This window comes from Mercurialis annua, linkage group LG4, assembly GCF_937616625.2.
Source record: "Mercurialis annua linkage group LG4, ddMerAnnu1.2, whole genome shotgun sequence".
Classification (NCBI taxonomy): domain Eukaryota; kingdom Viridiplantae; phylum Streptophyta; class Magnoliopsida; order Malpighiales; family Euphorbiaceae; genus Mercurialis; species Mercurialis annua.
In genome coordinates, this window is record NC_065573.1 from 27,858,666 (window position 1) to 27,884,665 (window position 26,000).

General features: G+C 29.4%; 2 protein-coding genes across 2 annotated transcripts; both read left to right on the plus strand.

Annotated features, from left to right (window-relative positions):
* The first annotated feature begins 318 nt into the window (after positions 1-318).
* On the plus strand, positions 319-2,354 carry LOC126679589 (uncharacterized). The gene is made up of 5 exons (XM_050374641.2): positions 319-481; positions 574-811; positions 1,414-1,790; positions 1,869-1,935; positions 2,030-2,354. Exons 1-5 carry the CDS (start codon positions 366-368, stop codon positions 2,036-2,038), a joined length of 807 nt encoding a protein of 268 aa, XP_050230598.1. The 5' UTR covers positions 319-365; the 3' UTR covers positions 2,039-2,354.
* A 4,955-nt stretch (positions 2,355-7,309) lies between these two features.
* LOC126679587 (uncharacterized) lies at positions 7,310-9,300 on the plus strand. Its single transcript, XM_050374640.2, has 4 exons — positions 7,310-7,472; positions 7,772-8,629; positions 8,735-8,801; positions 8,936-9,300. Exons 2-4 carry the CDS (start codon positions 7,773-7,775, stop codon positions 8,942-8,944), a joined length of 933 nt encoding a protein of 310 aa, XP_050230597.1. The 5' UTR covers positions 7,310-7,472; position 7,772; the 3' UTR covers positions 8,945-9,300.
* The last annotated feature ends 16,700 nt before the right edge of the window (positions 9,301-26,000 follow it).

Consider the following 26,000-nt stretch of genomic DNA (forward strand, 5'->3'; position numbering starts at 1 on the left):
TTATTCATACACGTAATTTAATTATTAAAATATTCATTTTATAATTATAGATATAACATAATATAAAAAAATCAATAAACCGACAATAAAAATATTTAAAAGAAAAATATTTTGAATAAATAAAATTCCAAATAAATGGAAAATTAAAGTAAAATCTTAAAGCCACATTTACACTATGACATTGCAAATTTCCTCTCCAAATAATTATCATCGCCTTAACAATATACATTACAAATAAAAAAAACAGAATAAAATGATAAATATAAAAACAGTTATAGAGAGAGAAAGAAAGAGGGTGAAAAAATTGTGTGAGTTAAAAAATTCAAAAAAATTGGAAATAGCCCGCCAATTCCAAAAACCAGGCAATGAGCATGACAATGAATTTTTTTCCATCTCCTGAAGAACAAACGGTAGCTTCTGCTCTACTCCTTCTCTCCAAAGCTATTCCTCATCGTCATCACCATCGCCAATCTCCTAACAGGTATTTTTGTTTTAAATTATTCATTCTCATCACTTGATCAAGTTTTTGAATCTGATCTGTTTTTTTTTCTCTGTGTGTGATGATTATTGCAGGTTTGATGATGGAAGAATTAGATCTTTGAAGCTGAAACAGAGAGTAAAAAGCGAGGATGAGCAGAGATTGAGCACTAGCTCAAAATCGCACTCTGTTTCTCATTCTTCCACGATAACTAGTGCTACGGAAGGATCGTCCTCTTCGTCTTTTCAGGAGAAAAGCAAACGATCTTCGCTTAAAAATAAGCTCAGAAGCTTCGCTGTTGTTTCTAGTAATCGCCATGAGTTGAAGTTCAAGGTTAGTTTGGCTTTTATTTTGTTATTGTTTTTCAGTAATTTATTGTTTGGTTGCTTTCAATTACATTTTGAAAAATGATATGTTTGAACGATTTTAGTTGTAAATTTATCGATTCTAATCGTTTTTATGTGGATTTTAATTCTGTTTGGCTGTTTTTTGCTTAATCGGAGCATTCTCAGTAGTAATTTCAAGCTATTATATCGATTTCATGTGTTTGTTTCCTGCGATAAGGTTCGAATTAGGCGTAGTAATTTTGCTTGTCTATCTGAATTTTGATTAAAGATCTAATTAGTGAGCTATCTGTTTCAATCTCTTGTTGATCCTATTATAATTTTTCATGCTCTGTTTGGAACTACAAATTAACTCTCTAGCAGTTACTTCATGCTCTGTTGATTTATGATTTTTAGTTTTATTCTTTTTATCTGTTAAGAGTTAATAATTTTCAATTAATCTTTCGTGTTAAACACTTGATAGTTGATACTGATCTAAAATTGATCTTCATTACAACTAATTTGAACTTTAAAATCATTAAGCTGCTGCTATGAGTCTGTTGTTTGGTTCAATTAAAATCCTTGGCTTCAAATTTGATGAATATCTTGCAGGTAGTGAGAAAGAAGCGGTCAACAGTAAGCTGGACAGTAAGTGAAAACCGTAAAATAGTGCTTGCTTTACCTGGAACGGCGTCGTTAAAGTCAGAGTCATCAACACTGTCTTGCATATCAAGCTCATCCAGCGCAGCTTCAAGCTGTCGAAGCCAATATTTAATGAAAGGTACACCAGCAAGTTACCACCATCAAATTCAGAAGCAGCAAAAGAGGATGAGCTCCGGCTTGGGCAGCTCAAGCTCATCAGGCTCGTCTAAGCTGAGCCGCAAATCCGAAGCTATATTGAAAATCCTGTCATCTGGTGGTAGTTCCTCTGAAGTCAAAATTCGTCAAGCTCTTGGCGACAGTCCTGACACCAGTAAAGCTCTCAGAATGTAAAAATCTACCATTTCTCTCTGTGTGTATTTGGTCAAATTGAATTTGCTCGTTCACACACTCTCATGGATTTGCAGGTTGTTAAAGAAGGACGAGGTTAAAAGATCAGGGATAGGTGGACGTACGGATCCTTATATTTACAAGGTAACATATAATTTTTATTAATTTTTGTTATATTTTACATCCAAGAAAGTTGTTTGTGCATTTGAAATTAGATATATTTTTGGTTATTCTGCAGATAGCATGAGATAGACATTGAGATTGACCCAGCTAAGCTACCACTAGTAAAGTATTTTTTTCCTAAGATTTTAAGTCATCCCAGTTATCACAGGGAAATTTTGATATATGCGGATATGTAAATTGTTAGTATATAGATATTAATATTGAAATTGTGAATATAAAAGGAATTATCTGGTCAACATAATAACATAAAATTCAATTAGTCTTGCTGCTCCTAGCATATGATGAAGTAGTTGATCTGTATTATAGCTTGTAGGATCATATACTTGTAGATGGGCATGGTCTCTGTCTGAATTCTGAAGTTTAAATAGAGTTTTTACCGATTATGAACTCCATTTTCTTATTAGGAGTAATTTTGAAGTCATGCTTTTTACTTGTTATTCATCTGCTTACCTGTTTTGGGAAGTCATAGAGAAGCATCCATTATCTTCGAAGATTGAAAGTTGAAACCCCTGAATTTATTGATTTTCATAATTTATGCTTAGTATAATTGATTTATAAAGAGTCCATTACTAGTTGATAATTCAATTCAGATGATTTAAGTAAGAATTTTCAGACTTACTCATCAAAAAAAAAAAGAATTTTCAGACTTTATTATATTTCTAGTAGATAATTCCATTTAGTTTTTTTTTTAGAATTTACAATAGAGGTTATACTCCCTCCCTCTTAAATAGATAGGTGATTTTTTTTTGAATTAATCCTAATTATGAAATTAATTAAGTTTAATTCCAATAAAATACCAAACGTTTGCGGGTTTTGTCAGTTATATCTAAACCTTTCAAAATCGGTTGGTTTAGCCTATTCACGAATGAATTTTTTTTCGGTTTGATTTACAAATGGCTAGAAAAGGTTTCAAATATCCCAAAATGGACTAAACTAGCCGATTTTAAAAGGTCGATTATAACTGACAAAATCCGCAAACGTTTGATATTTTATTGTGATTAATCCAATCAATTAACTTTATAAATATTTAAGATATTATTAGTTGAACTAGTAGTAGTAAACTAAATTAAATTCCTCATGATTTTAATAACTTATTAAATAATAATCATTGATTATTTTAATATTAAAAAATGATTTTTTATATGCTTTTCAAAATTCCATTTGATCACCATTTATGTTTTAGAGTATAGGCAAATTAAATCTCTACAATAATATTTGTAGCGGTCTAATTCTAAAGTTTAAGATGTTATGTATAAAATTCTAACCTCCCCAATTATAAAAAAAATTGATAAAATTCTAATTTTTTTCTATTTTTGTAACCCAAATTTACTTAATAAGTAATAAAATTGTATTAATTAATTAAATATTAAATATACAAGTATTGACTATATCCATGGATTATGTGTAATTATAGTAATTTATAATAGGTTTAATCATGCATATTTAATTTCACCTCTTACAAAAAAAATATACATATTTAATTTGAACTTATACTGCCCATCCATTAGTAAAATTTAGGGTTAATTTTATTATCTCATTATTTTAGGGTTAATTATTATTATCTCATGAATGTAGAATGAAAAAACTATTAAAAACTTAGAAAATATTATTTCTACTTTATATAAAATAAAAAAATTAATTTTAAAATTTAATAGAAATAAAAGATGGCCTATAATTTGTAACACCAAAAATGATAAAATGGCGTATCAACTCAGAATGGAGGGAATAAACTAAAAAAAATTCTAACAATATTAATTTTTAGTGGAGAAAGTCTATTTAAGTATTGGGTGAAATTGAGAATTATTCGTTTTTAATAGTGATAATTACATAAAATAATATTTATTTTATATGTAAAATAGTAGAATAGTCATAAAAGTCTCTGTAAACTATTTATTTTAAAATTTTAAAAGTATCCAAAGTGTAAAAATATACTTATTATATTTAAAATTAAATTAATCCGCTAAATTTTAAATAAATATCTTGTAGTTTTTTTTAAGAGTGCATTTTAGAAATTACAAGTGAAGTATTTATCTTCCACCTGCTTGCTTTGGTAATTTGGTGGAGTTGTTGGAATATTCTAAATTCATTATTTTTATAAGCGCTTCCTCATTACCAATTATTAAAAAATGATCTTAATGCCTTGAAAATGTATAAAACAACATAAAAGTGGACAGTGTTGAATAAAAATATAAACGAAGTTAGGTTTTTTTTGTCTTTTTAACTTATTTTAAAGACGTTGGGGGTCATTTTTTGTACAAATAAAAAATTATGCTAAATAATTATAAATAATTTTTGATAATAACTAAGGTGATTTTTTTTTTATAAAATTAGTATAATATGTATCAATATAATTAAATTATTTTGACTATTAAGTAAGACATAAGGAATTTAAAACTACTAAAAAATAAGTTATTAATTTATTAACTGAAAACAATCATTATTTGTTTATAATATTTATAATAACCTTAAATAATTATATTCAATTAAATAATTCTTTAATTAATTTAAAATAATGTTTAACTTTTTATTCATTTTAGACTATAAGAGTTCAAATATATTAATCTTTGAACAAAGGATCACATTAAACCCCGAACTTGCGTCAAAGTATCAAAAAAGTCCAAAGCTGAAAAACCGGATCACTTATACCCTGAACTTGTGTAAACCGGCTCAAAAGCACCCCTTTGCTGACGTGACATCTTAATTGAAGAGTGAGATTTATAAAAATATAATTAACTCTAACTAATCATTAATTAAATCCTAATAAAATCCTAATTAAAACAATTTAAAATACCAAATCTCTAATTAATAAATCCTAATTTTACTTTCAAAAAAAAAATCCTAATTTCAAAATTTTTTTCATCTTTTTTAACAGATTGGCCGGAAAAATTTCCGGCCAATCTGCCGTTCTTCTTGGAAGAACAAGCCGGTGGGTCTGTTCTTTCAAGAACAACCTCTCTGTTCTTCTTCACGAAGAACAGACACGACGAATTCTTCACGAAGAACAAACCGATGGGTCTATTCTTCAGGCGAGGAGCGGATCCGCTCCTCGCCAGAAGAACATACCCTGTTCTTCTGAGGAGCTGCTGCTCCTCACCGGAGTAGTAGCTCCTCGTCTCAGGCGAGGAGGAGCTCCTCCTCGCCTGAGACCTAAAAAAATTTAAAAAAATTTGATTTTTTTGTAAAAAATATAAAAAGGTCCTCTATCTTTTAGTTAATATAAATTTAATATATATAGTTTTAAAATTAAAAGGACTAATTTGTTCTTTTTTTATTATTATGTGTTAAAAGAGAAAAATTTTAAAAAAATTGGACTATTTTAAACCTTTTTATTATCAAAAACCACTTTACCAACAAAATCACTATCCAATACCGGAGAGTGTATCTCACTCTCTGAGGTGAGAGTGGGGAGAGGGTTTTTGACCAAAAATATACAAGTTCAGGGTATAAGTGATCCTATTTTCCAGTTTTGGACTTTTTTGATACTTTGACGTAAATTTGGGGGTGAAAGTGATCCTTTGTTCATTAATCTTTAATTATAGTGGCTAATCAATGTTTTTTATCTTCAAGTAAATGAATTTTTTTATCACAATTAATGGTGAAGTTCTTTCGTACCATTTTTGTTGACCATATGGGCACAAGTGAGACCACAGTGACCATAAGAGTTTGAATGTCCATGGCTCTAAGTCTAACAACACGGATTTAATAATACCTGTGATTTTTTTTTCTACAGGGTGCTATTTATACTAAATTAAAAAGTATGATGACTTTTTAACCTTTTGCCTAAATTGAAAGGCCATCTAATAAAAAAAGGACAAGGTCCATAAATGACCATAATGTTTATCCAAAATTTTATTTGGTCTCTTTATGTTTTTCTCATCTCAATTTGGACACTTATGTTTCTTCCTTTAACAAGAAAAACACATGAGTTAGATTTTATTATTAGATCTAGTTTTAGTCTACAAATTTGGGTGACCCTTGGTGGTTAGTTTAGTCCTAGTCGATGACTGTATTTTTACAGCTCTCATCATCTTTTCTAGAATAGTTGACTCAGTATGTTGAGAAACTGTTCATGTAATTTTCGTTATTATTAATGGAAATTTTAGCCTTTGTTAAAAAAAAAAAGAACATCCATTCATGTCTGATGTGGTGCTCTTTTCTCGCTAAAAGAATCCAACAGGACGACATCTATTACTAAAAAGGTTAAAATATGGCTCTAAAATTCATTCTGGATCTCATTTAGCAATTTAATATTTTTCAGATTTTAATTATAATCTTAATTTTTTTTTGAATTGGATGACTGCATTAACAAATATGACGTGGCATTAATCTAAGGGCTTATGGGTGTGTAGAATTATGATTTAGTAAAATTAGTCATAAAAAACTAGATGACCAATTTTGTATACTATTATTTTTTACTAAGTCGACATTTTATTTTATATACCCAAATAAACAACAAAAATCATCTCGATAAAAAAATTCTTATGGAAATAAAATTATAATTTATTTTCTGAAATAAATATAATTAAAGTACGATAATTGTAATAAAAACTTTATATTATTAATTTTAACTAAATTAGAATTTTGCATGCCTATAAGTCTTTAAATTATTAATTTTTTCCATCTTTTTTTTATTTATTAGCAACATAAATATTTTATTAGAAATCGTACTTGTATTTCTTTAATTTAGCGAGTAAATTATGTTTTTATTTAAATAAAAAATTTGACCAAGCTGATTTGTAATTGTTTATATATATAAAATAAAAATCATAATTTAGTAAAGTTTAGTAGTATAAAAAATTTCTCGTAATTTTTTTTTTATATTACTATTTTTGATCGAATTAAAATTTTGCATGTCCATTAGTCTTTAAATTTATTCGACATCATATTTTTTAATGAAGACATCCAATCCGATAAATATTAAAGTCGAAAACTGAAATTTTAAAAATAAAAGTGGCTAAGCGAGACTCAAAGTGAACACTCACTAGAGTCATTTTTGTACATTTTTAGTAACAAACATTGCCACATCAGGGTCTTATAACGGAAAAGGAGTGTCACATTACACAGCTTAATGGCAATAGATGTTCATATTAACTCGTGTGTTTTTTTTAAAAGGAAAGAAATGTGAGGATCCAAATTGAAATTAAAAAGACATAAAGGAGTTAAGTGAGATTTTGAATAAACATTAGGGTCATTTTGTATATTATCCCAATAAAAAATTGTGATGTATGGCTTTGTGCCCCTAATGTTTAAGATGGAGCTGGATTGGTCACTCAATTTCATATGAAGGCCAATTAAAAGACAAAAGTGCATGTGCCCATTATTAACTTTTGAAATCAACACCTGTTTAGGAGTCTTCTGGCGGGTTTTTATAACTTAAAACAAATAAACGTAATTCCTCCTGTCAACCCGACCCACCATTGCAGCCAAACAAAAAATCCCTAATTTTTCATCTGTCTCACTCTTGACTCTCAAACCCTAACATTTCAAGATAGCAACAGGTCAGTTAAATCAACGTCGTTTGAACCTGCATTTTTGCTAAATTTTCAGTTAAATTTCTTTTTATTTCATTTTCAATTCGTTGTTTGCTCCCGTCAATAGTCATTTTTTTATATAATTTTTTTAGGGTTCATCTATATGCTTTTTAATGTATTAACAGCAGCTAAAAATGATCAGTTTATATTCATTTGGGTTTTAAATTAGGGTTAGAATGTATTTATTCAGCGTACTTGATTGAAATCAAAATGTAAAAACTGCTGCTGCTTTTTTTTTTTGCTTCTTAAATTTTTTATGCTTGCAGGATGGATACAATGGTTGATTTGAAGTTTAATTATGGAGGTACTTGGATACATAATCCTGAGCTTCAGTATGTGAATGGTGATGTTGATGTGCTTTGTGACTTTGATATTGATTTTTTGAGCTATAGAGGTGTATTTTTGAGATATCAGAACTTTTTAGGGTTTAAGTCTGTGGAGAGGATTTTCATTCTTGAACCCGGGAAAAGATTAGGCGATGGACTTTTCTTAATTGAGGATGATGATTCTATTAGGCAGGTCTTAAACCATATGCGTAGAAACAGCAGGGTGGGGGAGGTGGAATTTTACGCGGATAATGATGTAGATATCCCTCATTTAGTACCTGAAATACTAACAATACAAGCACCGCCTGCTGATATACATGCCGATTCAGGAAATGTTGGTCACTATTCAGGGGATGGTGGCTGGGTAAGTCAGCGAAGCCAGTGTTTGACCACTGAACGTGTTATTAGAAGGAATCACCATCAAACTACGAAGCAGCCAACTAAAAGGAATACTGGCTCTGGTTCGAGGTCGAGGTCGAGGTCAGGCTCATCTGTGCTGACATGCAATGATGGAGCCAATTCAGAAACTGTTAGTCACTGGTCACAGGATAGTGATAAAGTAAGTCCGAGAAACCGACATGTAGGCAAAGGACTCTTAATTAGAAGGGATTGCCATCAAATTCAGAAGCAATCGGACAAGACTTCTAGCTCTGGCTCAAGTGCAAACTCAGGCTCGTCTACGATGAGCCGCAAGGCTGAGGCAATTTTGAATATGCTATCTTCTGGTGGTGGTTCCTCTGAAGTTCAAATTCGTCGAGCTCTTGGTGATACTCCTGATACTAGTAAAGCTCTCAGAATGTAAAAATCTTTCATCTCTTTGTGTTGTGCATCTGACGCACAGAATTTGCTTGAATTGGTAAATCTTTTATGGGTTTTTTATAGCTTTACAATTTCATTTTGCAGGTTGTTAAAGGAAAAAGAGGTTAAAAGGTCAGGGACAGGAGGACGTTTGGCTCCTTTTATTTATATGGTAACAAATTATTATCATTGCTTTGTTGTAGTCCTTGTTAATTTTATTTACTACTATGTGCTAACAGTTTACTATACCACTATTTGTAAAATTGTGAGTGGAATGATATTTATTTATTTTTGTGTTTTCTGCAGATAGTATGAGAAATTAGGTGATTGAGCCAGCTTGCACAAACAGTAAGTAAGGGTTTTCAAGATTTTTAACCACTCCACTCAGTATAGGGAAATTTTGGCATATGCAGATATGTAAATGTTATGGATAGTAATATTGACAAGTGAATAGATACGGTATTATCCGGGTAGGCTTAATTTAGACCCAGTTAGTCTTGCTGTCCTTAGTTACATTTTTATGTTTTTCACAAGGTAGAAGTATAGTTGCAAGAAGTTGAAACAATTGTAGGATTGTATTCATGCAGATACAGTATGGTTGCTGTATATGTCTGAAGTTCAAATTGAATTTGTTTTTTTCCGGGTATTAGTATATGCGGCCTTTTTCGTTTTGTTCATGTGCTTAGATTGGTATGGTCTGCCGTTCTTCTATCAACTTCTTTTAATTAAATGCGAATGTTAAACTTTAAGGGCTGTTTTTGAAGTCATATACTCACACATTCACCGTCTCGAGGGAGCATCGCACTCCTTCCAATGTGTTGATCTGTATCATATGCTGTGCTGCTAAGCGAGTGCAGTTCTTGATAGTTATGAGATTCTAATAGTGATATGAAATGGAAGGTGAATTTACAGGAAGCAATGGGTTCATTTTGTAATTTGATTCTAATATATTGTTTGTTTAACAAATAAACTAACATTTCTATACATGTCCTCATCTTTTCTTACTGTCTATCGTTGGTGCGCTCTATTTGAATGCGTGAATCTTGAATATTTGTATCAGTGTGTTCAGAACTGGAAAGGTGGTTCAACCGGTTTGAATCAGTAAACCATTGAAGTGGTTGAATTGTAAGAACCGCCCGGTTTTTATAAATCTTAATTATAATTATGTGTCCAATGTGTATGATTTTCTTTTTATATGTATATATCATATAAAATGATAAATATATCTATTATTATTTAAACTGTTTAATTGGTGTTTAAGGTGGGGATTTGTAGTCACATCTTTTAAGCCACTGCTCTGGTTTTCAAAGTATTGCTTCGTACGTATGCTCAAATTTGCTCATTGGATGTTATGGTGGGTTGAACATTTAACACTACTAATCACTCAGGGCGGCTTGAACTCAAACTTTGAGCTAACAATTTTTATGAGGAATTTGCAGAAAATACTCTATTTTTCAAAATATTTGCAAAAATACTCCGTTTTTTGAAAAATTATTTGCCTATCTTTTTTTTCGAAAAATTTATTTTTTTACTCCGAAATTTATTTTTTTACTCTGAAATTTTTTGTAAAAATACTCCGTTTTTTTTAAATTGTTTGAAACTGTATTATAAACGGTTTTAAAGATGTCAAAGTTTTTTAAAAATACTCTGTTATAAACCATTTGAAACTCTATTAGAAACTGTATTTGAAACCGTTTGAAACTCTATTTTTATAAAACCGTTATAAACCGTTTGAAACTCTATTAGAAACTCTATTAGAAACTCTATTTGAAACCATTTGAAACTCTATTAAAAACTCTATTTGAAACGTTTTTATAAAACAGTTTCAAATTGTGTTTTTTGAAACTGTATTTGAAACCGTTTGAAAATCTATTTTTATGAAACTGTTTGAAACTCTATTAGAAACTGTATTTGAAACCGTTTGAAACTGCGGAGTAAAAAAATAAATTGCGGAGTAAAAAAATAAATATTTATTTTTTTTAGGTACGCTTATAAACTTTCAGTTTTTGAGGTAAATTTACAAATATTTTAGTTTTTTAGGTATTCTCCTAAACTTCCCAATTTTTATTCCAATTAAATCTGGCCCATTTTTAGCATAATGTGGCCTATTGTTTTTTTTTTTCAATAATGTGATTTTTATAAGATATTATAAAATTTATTTATAAATGAATATACATATATGTGATCTATTATATATCAAAAATATTATCTATAGCTGAATCAAATAAAATATAAATAGTGCTAAAAATTATTATTGCTCCACAAGAGTAGTAATAATAGTTAATTGTTAGCATTAGTACTTTATCATCAACACATTTGATTTACTTTTGGTAGGGTATATTAGTGGAACTACTATTAATATTGATAATTTCAAAATACAATTTTTCAATTTTTTTATAATTTAAAACACTAAATAATTTTTTATTAGATAATAACATGGACATCCGATATTAATTCATCATTATTTTGGTATTTTTATAAGTATTTTTTATCAATTTACTTTTTTGGTATTTTGATTTATATAAAATCGACAATTCGTGTTTTAATTGCTAAAGTGGAAAGTTCTTATTAAAATTTAAAAAAAAAACTATTTTTTTGTTTAATTTACAATTACCCCTAATTATAAATATATTGACATCAACTTTTAAATACTTTTAGAACATCTATTTGAGAAGTATATGACTTTTTATTTGGCTACACTGAAAAAACAATTAGATATAGTCAAAGTTTTAAGAGTTAATTACTAAATATAATTTTCCCTCTCAATTTTAAAGAATTAAATTTTCCTTTCAGTTTTATGTTTCATAAAACAAAAACCCTCTTATAAAAAGGAGTTTTAATAAAAAAAAACATGAAAAGAGTATTTTTCTAAAATTTATAGACAAAGCAGTATTTTAAACCTAAATTTTAAAAATCATGAAAAAGATAGTATTTCAGACATAGATTCACAGCCACAGGGACAATAATATTAAACACCCAAGTGAATTATTTCAAATTATTTTAAAGTCCTCTATATTTGTTATAATTCACACTTTCGTCCCTTCTATTTAAAAAATCAAATAATATGATTTTTCACTTTTATTTTTATCAACAGTTTAGTCTTCTATCAACTTTTGGTGTTAGTAGAATTGAGTCAGAGGAATAAATTTTAAAAATTAAATATCAATCTTTAAATTTAAATTTTTGATATGTCTAATGAAAATTAAAAATTAAATATCAATCTTTAGATTTAGTATCGATAATTTATATATTTTACTATTTGACTTTTCATGTTTTCTGAAAAATCGCCTTTATATCATACATATTACAAATTAATCCCTTTAGTATTAAAACTTGCCCAAATGTCGTAAAAAGGTCAAACCTTTCATAAAAGTTTCACAAAAATCCCGACCTTTCAATTTTGTCGATTTTGGCCAAAAACATATTATTTGGTTTCAATTGTGACCAACTTTCAATTTGATTTCAATTTGACTATGTGGCGCCTATGTGGCATGCACATATATTGAAAGGTCAGAACTTTTGTGAAACCAAATAATCCATTTTTGGCCAAAATCGACAAAATTGAAAGGTCATGACTTTTGTGAAATCAAATAATCAGTTTTTGGCGAAAATTGACAAAATTGAAAGGTCATGATTTTTGTGAAACTTTTGTAAAAGATTTGGCCTTTTTACGATATTTGGCCTTGAAAATTTGGCTCCGTCGTTAAACTTGGTTATTTGTACGGTTGGTGATGAAACTAGGTGATGCCATACGTGAGAAAATAAAACTAACCGAATATTTAGATCCACACATAAAGAATTAATTCGATGAATTATTAGAACTTAATTGGAATATAAGTATATAAGTCAATTAAGTTAAAGTGGAGGAAGGCATTTTCATTTATATTGTTAATGTTCTTATGAGAATTATAATATTACGTTATTCTCTTAAGTCTACCCACCAAAGTAAATAAAATATAGAAATCAGTTTTATACTTCAGAGAGAAAATAGTTTATGTTCTTAAGAGACAAATATAGGATGGATTACTTTTTTTCTTTTCGCACATAATTTTATTTAGAGAAAAATAGTTATTCTATAATTATTTTTCTAAAAGTTTTATTCTGCGACTTGTGATTTATTTTAGGTACTGTAAATTTTGACTAAGAATTAATTAATTTTCATTAAGAGATAACTAATATATATATCTATACTATATATAAAAGCACGGATGGGGGGGGGGGGGACAGGCAAATTTACCAAATAATCCTTACTAATTGATTAGTTAATTAAAGGTTTTATAGTAATTGATTAATTAATTTAAAAATTAAAATATCTATTTAAGTATTTGAGTTAGAATATAACTGTAAATTAATTTGAATAAGAAGCAACGAAAACCTGTTCATTAATAAGTGATGAAGAATACTAACTAAGGTAAAATTCTTGGAATGAATTATAATTTGATAAAAACTATAACATAAATATACAAGTAAACTCCTTTGTCACGAATGCTTGGTATAATAAAGTCAACAACTTTGTTTTATTCTTAATTTCGTAAGAAAAAAATAGTCCAGTTTCTAATATTTGTCAGTTTGTATAAATTGTTATATTCATTCATTAATAATCTATGTTATAAACTATCTTTATTTTGTTGTTGAAAATACAAACAAAAAATTAATCTTTTCTAAATAATTCTTTTAAATTAAATATCAATTTCTTTTCAATTATATACCATGTAGGGTATTTTAAATATTATTTGAATTTTACACTTATGTAGTATAATTTTAATTATAAAAATAATTATTAATTAAATATAAATATAATTATGATGATTCGACGAGTCACACTACGAGCCACGTGTGAAACACGTAAAACGACACTAGTATATATAAAACTTTCATTATTAAATTAGGCCTAATTTGTAAAAAAATCAAATTTTTTAACTTTCAAAAACTTGCAAATTTATCGCAATTTGAATTCTGTTGCAACCCGGTCCATATTTTTCCAATCAATTTATTATATCAATATTTCACTTCTATAATATACTTATTTGTCTTATTTATTTATTTATTTTTAGCTTCAACTTTATTTATTTTTTTATTTCAACCACCATAAGTTAAAGAATTTAAAATTACATTTTAACATTATTTTTAATTTTTTAAAATTAAATATTAAATTTTACAATTCTGATAAATGAATTTTATTAATTAAGAAGTTGATATAGAAATTCAACTGAAGATTAAGATAATAAAATTGATTTAATTTTTTTTTTTGGATAAAATCACAGTTAAATTATCAAATTGTTTGCAAATTTTAAAAGTTTCAGATAAATTTAAAAAGTAAAAAAATATATGCCATTTAATTAACATCATTAAGCCAATTATACGATGTATTGATATATTTCCTTCAATTTAGCATAATGTTCGAACACATTAGACATGACTCAACAGTATTATGATTAAAATAATTATTTATGCTCTTGGTTAGCTTTGCACATTGAATAAGCTCTCAAAATTATTAGATTGTAAATTCAATTATTTAATTATTTATTTCGAGATTTATGCTTTCTTACCAAAAGGCAAGCAACTGACAACCCATTGTTGAGAGATACATTGGCCGACCATTTGTCAAATTCAAAAGGCAGCAAATACAAGGATTTAATATATTTATTTAATTACAATTGCTCTGGAATAATTACGAATATACAATTTTTATATTTAAATATAATATTATAAGTCATCAGTATTACAGATATTTTGTCTGTGGATTTCTCAGATTGTCCAGCTCATCATCAATCCAGCTCATCATCAAGAATTGAATCTTCTTGTGCAAGTTTCAAGCTTCAAGCTGCATTTTATAATCAATGGTTCTGCTGCTGTTTGGATGAATCTGTTATCATCCAATGGTTAATACATTGATCAATTGTGTTAGTTGTCACGGATTGATGACTTGTACAATTGTGTTATTTTGATTGGTTAGTTAGTTTGTTAGGCGGGAAAGTGATGAGCTGAGTTAGTTAGAATAATCAAGCTTCTATAAATAGCTTGTTGTAATCTGTTATCTTTTCTTAATGAAAAATCTGCTTTAGCTTTTTCAATATGGTATCAGAGCTTTAATTTGCTTCTGTTTTTTTTCTTTCTCTCTCTGAAATTTTCTTTTCTCATTTTCTTGGGAACCAAACAGGTATACCCATTCTCTTTTTCTGTTCATTTCTTGAAACAAATTACATATTCTGAATCCTCTCTTCTTCCTGATTCTATCGATCTGATTTGTTTCCGCTTTTAATCAAGATTGATACATCAAAAACTTATTCTAATGGCAGCAAATGGCACAAGTAATGTTTGGAGGCAAGAAGAAAATCCTTCCAGTCCATTCTATATACATCCTAATGAGAATACTTCAAATTCTCTGGTTTCACCTGTTTTATCAGGTTCAAACTATCACAGCTGGGCTAGAGCTATGAGAATGGCTTTAATAGCAAAGAATAAGAAATGTTTTGTTGATGGAAGTGTTCCTGTTCCTAACAGAGATAATCCTATGCACAATGTATGGGAGAGATCTAATAATCTTGTTCTTTCATGGATTTACAATTCAGTGAGTCCTTCGATCCATAAGAGTATTGAGTGGATTGATACTGCATTTGAGGCTTGGAATGATCTGGAATCAAGATTTTTACTAGGTGATGCTTATCGTATTTCTGATATTCAGGAAGATTTATATTCCTTTAAACAGAATACACTCTCAGTTGTTGATTACTACACTCACCTGAAAGAATTGTGGAATGAATTGATGAATCTCAGACCTATTCCTAATTGCATATGTAATCCTCAATGCCAATGTAGTGCACTTACCATCATGAGAGATTATACTGAAAGTGATTATGTTATCAGGTTCTTAAAAGGCCTTAATGAGAACTTTGGAACAATCAAATCACAGATTTTGCTTATGGAACCATTACCTAAGATCAATAAGGTCTTTTCTTTAACAGTGCAGCATGAGAGACAGTTGGGAGTACCTTCTAACTCTATGGTGGAATCTAATGTCTTCTATGCTCAAGCTAATCCTGGAAATGGACTGTTACCTACACCTCAAGGTAATTCATATTCTAACCAGAAGAAGAATTATACTACTGGTCCAAAGAAGTTTTATGCTCAAGCAACACAGGGACAGAAATGTACTTATTGTGGGATGACAAACCACACTGTTGACAAATGCTATAGAAAGCATGGCTATCCACCAAGCTACAAGTCAAAAGGGAAACAGCAGATTAGCTATGCTAATAATGTTGATACAGATTACAATTCTGGGAATTCAGGGATTAGTAATCTGAACATTGGCTGTAATGATTCAACTAAGTTCCAAGATTTTCCTCCTGTGAATGATAATATTGTGCAACTTACTTCTGATCAGTATGCACAACTGATGCAAAGGGCACAATCAAACATAATCCAGCCACAACTGAACAATGTCTCAACTTCATTCACTCCTCTTCAAAATAATCCAGGTATGTTGAATATTTCATGTTCTGTATATACACATTTGCAATATAACTCTTGGATTGTTGATTCAGGTGCAACAAATCACATAATCTGCTCACTTTCAAGTTTTCAAAATTACAAAAAAGTTTCAAATGTTTTTGTGCATTTGCCAAATGGTCATAAAATCCCTGTTGCACATGTTGGAACAGTCTCATTAGCACCTTTCTTTGTCTTGACTAATGCCTTACATATACCAACCTTTTCTTTCAATTTGATCTCTACCAGCCAATTAACAAATTCCAAACGTTACTATGTGTTGCTGCATTTTGACAACTGCATAATCCAGGATCTCCAAACTTCGAAGATGATTGGTTTAGCTAAGAAATCCAATGGCTTATATCATCTTATTCAACCTCAAATTCCTCTTTCAAAAACAATTGCTTCTGTTATCAACTCTCCAGTTATAAGTTCTTCAGTTGATTCTTCTCAAATCTGGCACTACAGGCTTGGGCACCCATCAAATTCAAGACTCAAGTTACTTCAACAGTCTCACTCAGACATTGTTTTGCCTTCTAATACCCATTGTTCTGTTTGTCATTTAGCTAAACAAAGGAAATTACCTTTTCCAACTAGTGATACAGTAGTTGATAATATCTTTGATGTTGTAAGTGCTGATATATGGGGACCTTTCAGAATTACTTCTCATTATGGTCATAAATACTTTCTTACTATTGTTGACAGTAAGAGTAGGTTTACCTGGGTAGTTCTTTTGAAATCAAAGAGTGAAGTTCAAGGTTCATTACAGACCTTTGTTGTTCATGTTAATACTCAGTTCAATAAAAAGATTAAATGTGTGAGATCAGATAATGGCTTGGAGTTTAAAATGCCTTCTTTTTATCAAACTCATGGTATAATACACCAAACTACTTGTGTCTATACTCCACAGCAAAACAGCATTGTGGAGAGAAAACATCAGCACATAATGAATATAGCTAGGGCACTTAAATTTCAATCCTTCTTACCAATCTCTTTCTGGTCAGATTTTGTCACACATGCAGTGCATTTGATAAACAGAACACCTACTCCTTTGTTAAACAATAAAACTCCCTTTGAAATCATATACCAAAAACCTCCTGATCTGACTAACATCAAGGTTTTTGGCTGTTTGGCATATGCTTCTACTATCTCAGATTTAAGAACAAAATTCGATCCAAGAGCTATTCAGTCTGTTTTTCTTGGCTTACCTGCCAATACAAAAGGTTTTAAACTTTATGATCTTCAAACAAAACATGTCTTTATTTCTCGAAATGCTATCTTTCATGAAAATATATTTCCATTTCAAAACTCTTGGATCAATTCTAAAAACAATTATGTGCCATCTGTTAAACTTAATCATGATCCAGATAATATTGTCATTGATGCATATACACAGGATGATGAATTCAGCATACTTAACCCTCTTTTATCTCAACCACCTACCCCTATTTCTTCTGAAATGCCACATTCTACTGAAATACCTTCACATTCTATAGTTGAAACTGTTTCTCCCATTATTCGCAGATCAACTAGAACCAAATGTGCTCCTGAATTTCTTAAAGACTACCATTGCAACATTACCTCTTCTTCACCTACAAAAATAACCACACCTCATTCCATACATTCTGTTCTATCCTATAATCTTCTTAGTCCCAAACACAAAGCTTTTTCTGTTCAGCTTTCTAGTATTACAGAACCTCAGTCTTATAATGATGCAATTCAGCATTCTTGTTGGAGAAATGCTATGCAACTTGAGCTTGATGCTCTTCAAGCTAATAATACTTGGATTCTCAGTTCTTGTCCAGAAGATAAGAAACCTATAGGCTGCAAATGGGTCTATAAGGTTAAGTATCATTCTGATGGTTCTATTGAAAGGTGTAAAGCAAGATTAGTTGCTAAAGGGTATAATCAACAGGCTGGAGTTGATTTCTTAGACACTTTTTCACCAGTGGCCAAGATGACCACAATCAGATTATTACTGGCAGTTGCAGCAGCTAAAAATTGGTTTCTTCATCAGTTGGATATCAATAATGCCTTCCTACATGGTGATTTGCATGAAGACATTTATATGAAACCTCCACCTGGTTTGCTTGTTGATTCCAAGGCTGTCTGCAAGTTACAGAAGTCCTTGTATGGCTTAAAACAAGCTAGTAGAGAATGGCATGCTAAATTAACCACTTCTTTACTTGGCCAAGGATATAAAACAGCAACTTCTGATCCAAGTTTGTTCATTAAGGTTAATGGTTCTACCTTTATTGCATTACTAGTTTATGTGGATGATTTGATTGTGGCTAGTAACTCTATGGAAGAAGTTAACTCTATCAAAAGTTATCTACATGATACCTTTAAAATTAAGGATCTTCATGATCTTAAATTTTTTCTTGGACTTGAGGTGGCAAGGTCCAAAGCTGGTATTAATCTCTGTCAGAGAAAATACACCTTAGATCTTCTTGCTGAAACTGGATTTTTGGGTTGTAAACCAGCAACTACTCCTATGGTTAGTTCAGTCAAACTTTCACAATCAACAGGCACTTTACTTCCTGATATTACTGATTACAGAAGAATTATTGGAAAACTTCTCTATCTATGTGCCACAAGACCTGACATCTCCTTTGCTGTACAGCAATTGTCTCAATATTTGGACAAACCAACTGATGTTCATCTCTCTGCTGTTCATAGAATTCTCAAATATCTCAAAGGAGCACCTGGACAAGGTATCTTCTTTGCATCTGAATCTGATTTTCATCTCAAAGGATTCTCAGATTCAGACTGGGCAACATGTTCAGATTCCAGGAGATCTGTTACAGGATTCTGCATTTTTCTTGGTTCTTCTTTGATATCTTGGAAATCCAAGAAACAAACTACAATCTCTCGAAGCTCTTCTGAAGCTGAATATCGTGCTCTTGCAGCAACTACTTGTGAGCTACAATGGTTATTATACATGCTGCATGATTTCCAAATTCCTCATACTCAGCCTGCTCTTTTGTTCTGTGATAACCAATCTGCTTTACATATTGCCCATAATCCTGTTTTTCATGAAAGGACAAAGCATATAGAGATTGATTGTCATGTGGTTCGTGATAAAGTTCAGGCTCAGATTGTCAAGCTCCTTCCTGTTTCATCAGCCAGTCAACTAGCTGATTTCTTTACTAAGCCTTTGGCTCCTGCAGTTTTTCTTCCCTTCATTTCCAAGCTGAGCATTCATAATCTGTATGCTCCAGCTTGAGGGAGGCTATTACAGATATTTTGTCTGTGGATTTCTCAGATTGTCCAGCTCATCATCAATCCAGCTCATCATCAAGAATTGAATCTTCTTGTGCAAGTTTCAAGCTTCAAGCTGCATTTTATAATCAATGGTTCTGCTGCTGTTTGGATGAATCTGTTATCATCCAATGGTTAATACATTGATCAATTGTGTTAGTTGTCACGGATTGATGACTTGTACAATTGTGTTATTTTGATTGGTTAGTTAGTTTGTTAGGCGGGAAAGTGATGAGCTGAGTTAGTTAGAATAATCAAGCTTCTATAAATAGCTTGTTGTAATCTGTTATTTTTTCTTAATGAAAAATCTGCTTTAGCTTTTTCAATAATCAGTGGAATAAAAATTGAGTAAATTATTATTCCTACATTAAGACATTGTAAAGAGACAGCAACTGAGAGATTGACGCAAATGCAATGTTTGAACAAACCAACCATACATATGTTGCTTCAAAGAAAGCCTCAAAACTAAATTATTCCTTTCCTATATTCTCATCTTCTCCTGCTCAATTTTTAATTTATTTTCTAATGCTCACAAGACAAATAAATCTCAGAAAAGGGATAAAAATAATTGGAGATATTTTTTTACAGTATTTTTTTCATGAAATTCTGAAGTTATTGTTATGGTTTTCATGTTGATTGACTTTTTTTTTCGGTTTATGTAATTTTTAAATATTAAACAATCACATTGTCGCTCATTTTTAGCCAAGTATTTGATTATTAAATACATAATGAATAGATCAAGATTGTTTTATTGACTTTTTATATTTATAAATTACAAGCACCACTCACAGTATTATGAACATATACCGTAATTCTTATTTTAAAGTTCTAATCCTTCACTTATAAAAAAATTAAAAACTGTTTTTGATTTTATTTTCAACTAAGGTAAATAAAATATTATTTAATTTTCCTTTATATATTCCCAAAAATATTTACATTCAACAAATCAAATGAAAATAAATTAATTTATAACCGACCTTTAAAATCATCATTGCGAAGATGATAATGATTTCTTTTAATGAAATACGCTACCAACTTAATTCATCACAATCATTCATTCATTTGGATAATAATTTCAATTTTCAATCATTTTCAAAATATGCGGAAAGATTTTCAAGTCGACTCTTATAGTTATGGAATAATATATGTATTTGTTTTAACATATATTTTTCCTAACCTCAATGTCAAACACAATCATCCCATAAAAAAATAGCTAAATATTATTCCTTATGCTTAATTGCTTAGAATAATTCCTTGAGTAAGACAAGTTTTCTCTTTATATATTTTTAATTTATAATATTTGCAAAAATACATATTTTTTTCCTTCTTCTTTACTTATCTTGTTTTTCTCTCTTTTTTCTCTTATGAAAATATTTATGCACACAAGCCAGAACTAATTTTTGTGAAATGTGGGATTTAATCGTACAATTTTATTTTATGGGGGCTAATTGCAAAGAATGACCTTTTTTTTAAAGAAAAAAAGCTGAGCAGACTTTTTGCAAAAGAAAAAAGAATCGAGGGGCGGATGCCCCCTCAAGCATAGCATGGGTCCACCCCTAGCTGGATGCACAATCAATCTCTAAATCCATGACGAGAACAGCGTCCCACTGTCGAATTAACTCTACCAAAGTATAGTTATGATTTGCCCAAAATTGCTTCAAAAGTCATAAGATATAGGTGGCCAGTCGATCACAATATTGTCAAACTATTTTCGCTCGACTACAAGTGGTGATGATGGTTGTCTATATTAACAACTCTTATTGTTAATGGGTTACTCGAAAATAACTCTATATGCAAATTAGTATATAAAACTAATTTTAATCATATTAATAAAAATATATATAATCATTTCTTCAAAATCATTTATAGGTGATAGTGAAGTGTTTAGTATTTTACAAAGAAGTGTGTTTGGCAATGAAAGAATAATGATGATGATACATATTTATTTTTATGAATCAACAATAATAAAAATAAAATTATACTACAAGTATGTATATTGTATATTAAAATTGTATGCATCATTAATTACTTTGCAAAACACGAGTGGTGTAAAAAACTTTAAAACATATTAACATCATTTAAACTAGCTTATCTCATGCAATAGTTGTGCCACGCCATTTTTATAACAAGCCAAATGGGCATTTGCGACAGGGAATCTATATTTTTTTTTATCATTAATTATTTACATATGGCTAGCCTCATTTGTTAGTTGCACGAATGACGTGGCACAACCGTTGTGTTGTATAATTATCCTTTAAATTAATGGTTTTTGAAATCCACAAATTTAATAAAATTAATGCATTTTAAATTCATAAAATATAAAAGCTCTATATTTAAAAATTTGCATGGATTAAATATAAAACTACTAAATTCATAATAATTATTTTAAAGTAATATAACACTAAAACAATTGATCACACATATAAATAATAAATTTAGTCTTTTCTATCTAGGAGATATCATTTTAAATAAAAATATTTAGGGGATGGATTTTTAAAATATATATCTTTAATGACTCTTTATCTTAGCAAATGATTGATTTATAAAATTTATAGTATTTTATTCATTTTAATTATTATGGTCTAAACGATACAATAATATTTTTAGTGATAACTAGAGAAGGAGGGCGCCTGTAGAAAAAAATTAACTCACAATTTTGACAAAATATTTTCCGACGATTATGTCATTTAAACTGTAACTCGTTAGTGGTATTACGATATTCAATTCGATAATTTTTTTTTTTTGGCTTTTTAAAACTCGCCCCACTTGATGGTAGAACATGATTCAGGTAAGAATTTGGAGTAGTGATCAGGTAAGAGTAGAAAGTAATTTGGGCTTATAGTCAAAAGTGGTAGACAAATTAATTTGAATTCAGTCTAATTAAATTTCTAGGTTTTGCAAACGCCGTCAAAAGTCACGCGGCGAATAATCAACACGCAAAGTAAAAGCCAAAAGAGAACATGGCACGGTCTCAACTCAAGTGGGATCCTTTCTTGATTTTATTTCGAAACATCTTTTTCTTCTTTTAGCACCAAATATTCTCTATTTACCTTTACATCCTTCTATTTTTTTATATCTTTCATTTTTTTACCACCACATGTTTTTAATCATTTTGCAAATTTTCATTTAGATTACTTCAGTAGTAAATAACGTATTAATTAGATCAACAACATTTTGAATTATTTATTTATTTATTCTTCATATTAAAGAAGTCTATTTATATACTCCCTCTGTTCTATTATAATTGAGAAAATTTTAATTGCACATTATTTAAGAATTTTTAGTAACATTAATTTTATATCTTTATATTACATTAAATGCATCACAATTTTTCAAAAATATGTTTTCTAAATGCATTAATTGAAGATGGTATAAAGAGAAAATTAGTGTGAAAAGTACTTTATAAATAGAAAGTGTCAATTGGAATGGGACACCTAAAAAGAAAATAGTGTTCAATTAGAATGGGACGGAGGGAGTATTATTTACAAAATCAATAAATACTAATATTTTTTTATATGATCAAATTGCACATCATGTTTTTTTTTTAAAATAAAATATTAGTTAACAAAAATAAAAAAAATCTACAACTATAAATGTTCTATTTTAAAATTATTTATTAAAGTATCCAAAAATACAATGTCAAATAAATTGAGACAAAAATAATACTATAATAAAAATATATTTATTTCTTACTACCAATCATAAAAATAAAATTATTATCTCTAATCTATCAAATATAATTATAAACCACCCAATATTATTAATCGGAAATATTAAAAATATCATAAACTGTTCCTATATAACAATTGGCTCAAAAAGAAAAAAACAATTGGCTCAGAAAATTGAAGGAGCCATTTTCTATTTTTTATAAATTGAAGGAGCCAAGTTCTAGACGTCTAAGTGATATATTCCACCACTATATATGATGACCCCATTAAATATTTTAAAATGAAAAAAATTACACATCACTAACATATTTTATTTTTTCTTTCAATTATTCGATGAAGATTTGGATATGGTCCACGTGTTACACACTCATTGCATTAAAGAATCGAATCAAAATTAGTGTCACAGTTTCGTGTTACCGAATTATAAACATGTCGTATATTTATTTAAATCTAAATATATTTTTCTAATTCGATCCGATGTAATTATATTAAAATATTAAACTCAAACAAGACACATTCATTTAACCAATTAATAAAAAATAGCTCATTTTTTAGTAAATATATAGCTATAAAGATTATTTACATACTTGTTAATAACATGTTTAGCATTTTATATATATATATATATATATATATAATCAAGCAATAAATTTTCTAAACATCCACAAATCTCCATACAACAAAAAGAAAACAAAAAGAAAAAGAACTTATAAAATTTATTAGTATGTGTTATATGGATATATTTGAGTCACATATAATAGATAAATAAACATAACTAATAAATAAGTTTAAAGTCATCAGGAGGGGTACAGTCACTTCTCTGAATTCCTCACAAATATAACTGCTTTAAAATATTAATAAAATCTACATTTATTCTAAAAAAAAGAAAGATATTTTTACGAGTTAGACGAATTAAACAATAAAAGTTAAAGTGTAATATTATCCTTAGTTTCGAACCTAACGGAATATGGTTTAAATTTAAAATGTATTATAGTAATCTTATCTAACAACTCTTCTATTCTACTAGGTCTTCATTTCGTGTGTGGAGAAATATAGGGTTTATGTATAAAATACTAAATAAATAGAGGGGTCAAATGAAATTAAAAAAAATTAAAAAAATTAAAAAAAATTAACACACACAGAAAGGAAAGGGACCTAACCTGAAAGAGAAAGTCAGAAAAGGCCAATGTTTGGAAGTCAGGACATTTTCTTTTCTCTGTATAAAATCCAATATTTTCTCGACCACTTCTTCATTCATTCACTCATTCAAAAAAATCTCACTTCTCTTCAATTTCAACCTTTAATTCTCTTCATATCTCTCTCGCTCTCTATCTCTATTTAACCAGAAATCGAGAGAGATAGCTCTGAGTGGCATTTCATCGAACACGATATGGGCAAGTATGTGGAATTATTAGATGCTCTCAGAATTGCCGGGAGAATTTACTCTCACTGTCCCCAGACTGCCCGTATGTACTACCACCCTCCTTCCAACGTCGACGACCATCTCCACCACCACCATGACCACCTCCATAATGGCGGCGGTGTTACTCACGCGCCGGTTCAAGACTCTGCCCGGAAGTCCTCCTGTGGAGTGAAGGCGGCTGTAGGGTTTGATGCAACAGAGTTGATTTTTAGTTCTGTAATGTGAAAGGGGGAATTACCCTTAGGAATGTGTTATTAGTTTTTTACCAATATATTATTTATTGGGTTATAACATTCTTTATTACTAGATCTATTGATTTGATTTCAAAGAATCATTTCCATATATCAACAATTTTGCCTCATTCATTTATTTTAATCAACCAACTGTTACTGTTCTTAGTTCTTATTTTTTTTAGGTATTCTAAATCTATGAGTTTAAATTTACATATATGTTAAATTACTGATAATTATACAAATAAACCAACCTTGAACCTTTTAGGTAGAGGTTGGGTCACAATTTGGGAGCCAAGTTCTTGACCAAGCCTGTTCATAAACTCTCTGAATTTCAATTTTAATCAGAATATTTTTTGAGCTTTAAAATTCAAAATTAAAGATGTCTATCTTATTCTCTGAAAAAAAAGACTTTATAGTTTGTTATCTAAAAATTTAAAATATATATTTTTTATTCATTTAATTAATAAAATATTTTTAATAAATTTTGTGAAAAAATATATTTATCAACTTTCAATTACATGTAATTAAAATTTTAAATACTAACAGTATATCAAAAATCAAATGGAAAGAAACTGATTTTTATTGTGAAATACACATTAACTTTCATTTAACATAAGTTTTTTTTTCTTTTACACATCTACCGTCACAAACTCATATGTTCCAAGTTCTAATTCTCGACAATCTTCGCATACCGTTGTCTCTCTAGGCCTCAACAACAGACCATCTCGACATATCTCACCCGCCAATTTAATTAAGTAAGAATTTAAAAAACATATTTATTCTCGATTCAAATAATGGGCATGGGTCAGCGATTGAATTCAGATTTTATCGTTTTGGAGGATAAAATATTGAAATATATGCACAATACATGTATTTTTGATTTTTCATGACATGATAGTGTAATTTTATATTAAAATAATATTTTAACTATTTCATGAAAATAATATTTTTATGCATAGTGTTTTTCGGGTTTTTTCCCAAATAATTGCCCTATAAAAACAAAATTCCCAAATGGTGTCTCTTGCTTGAATTCGCAAGTCATACTTGCGGATTGACCCATGAATCCGCAAGTCAGACTTGCGGATTCAAGCAAGAAACCCTTAATCACCCGATTAAGGGTGATTAACCCTTAATCGAGTGATTAAGGGCTGACACCAATCATTGGGAGACAATTTTGTCTCCCAATGATTGGTGATTGGAATTAATGATTGGGCATTTAGTGCCCAATCATTAATCCCAATATATCAATTAAAAGAAATTAATTTATATATTATTCTATTTTAACAAATACCTAC

What these genes read in the sequence shown, in the direction of transcription:
- LOC126679589 (XM_050374641.2), top strand. Translation starts at nt 366, where the DNA reads ATGAGCATGACAATGAATTTTTTTCCATCTCCTGAAGAACAAACGGTA. An exon ending in GCCATGAGTTGAAGTTCAAG is followed by an intron (nt 812 to 1,413) that starts GTTAGTTTGGCT and finishes AATATCTTGCAG; the next exon opens with GTAGTGAGAAAGAAGCGGTC. An exon ending in ACCAGTAAAGCTCTCAGAAT is followed by an intron (nt 1,791 to 1,868) that starts GTAAAAATCTAC and finishes ATGGATTTGCAG; the next exon opens with GTTGTTAAAGAAGGACGAGG.
- LOC126679587 (XM_050374640.2), top strand. Translation starts at nt 7,773, where the DNA reads ATGGATACAATGGTTGATTTGAAGTTTAATTATGGAGGTACTTGGATA. An exon ending in ACTAGTAAAGCTCTCAGAAT is followed by an intron (nt 8,630 to 8,734) that starts GTAAAAATCTTT and finishes TTCATTTTGCAG; the next exon opens with GTTGTTAAAGGAAAAAGAGG.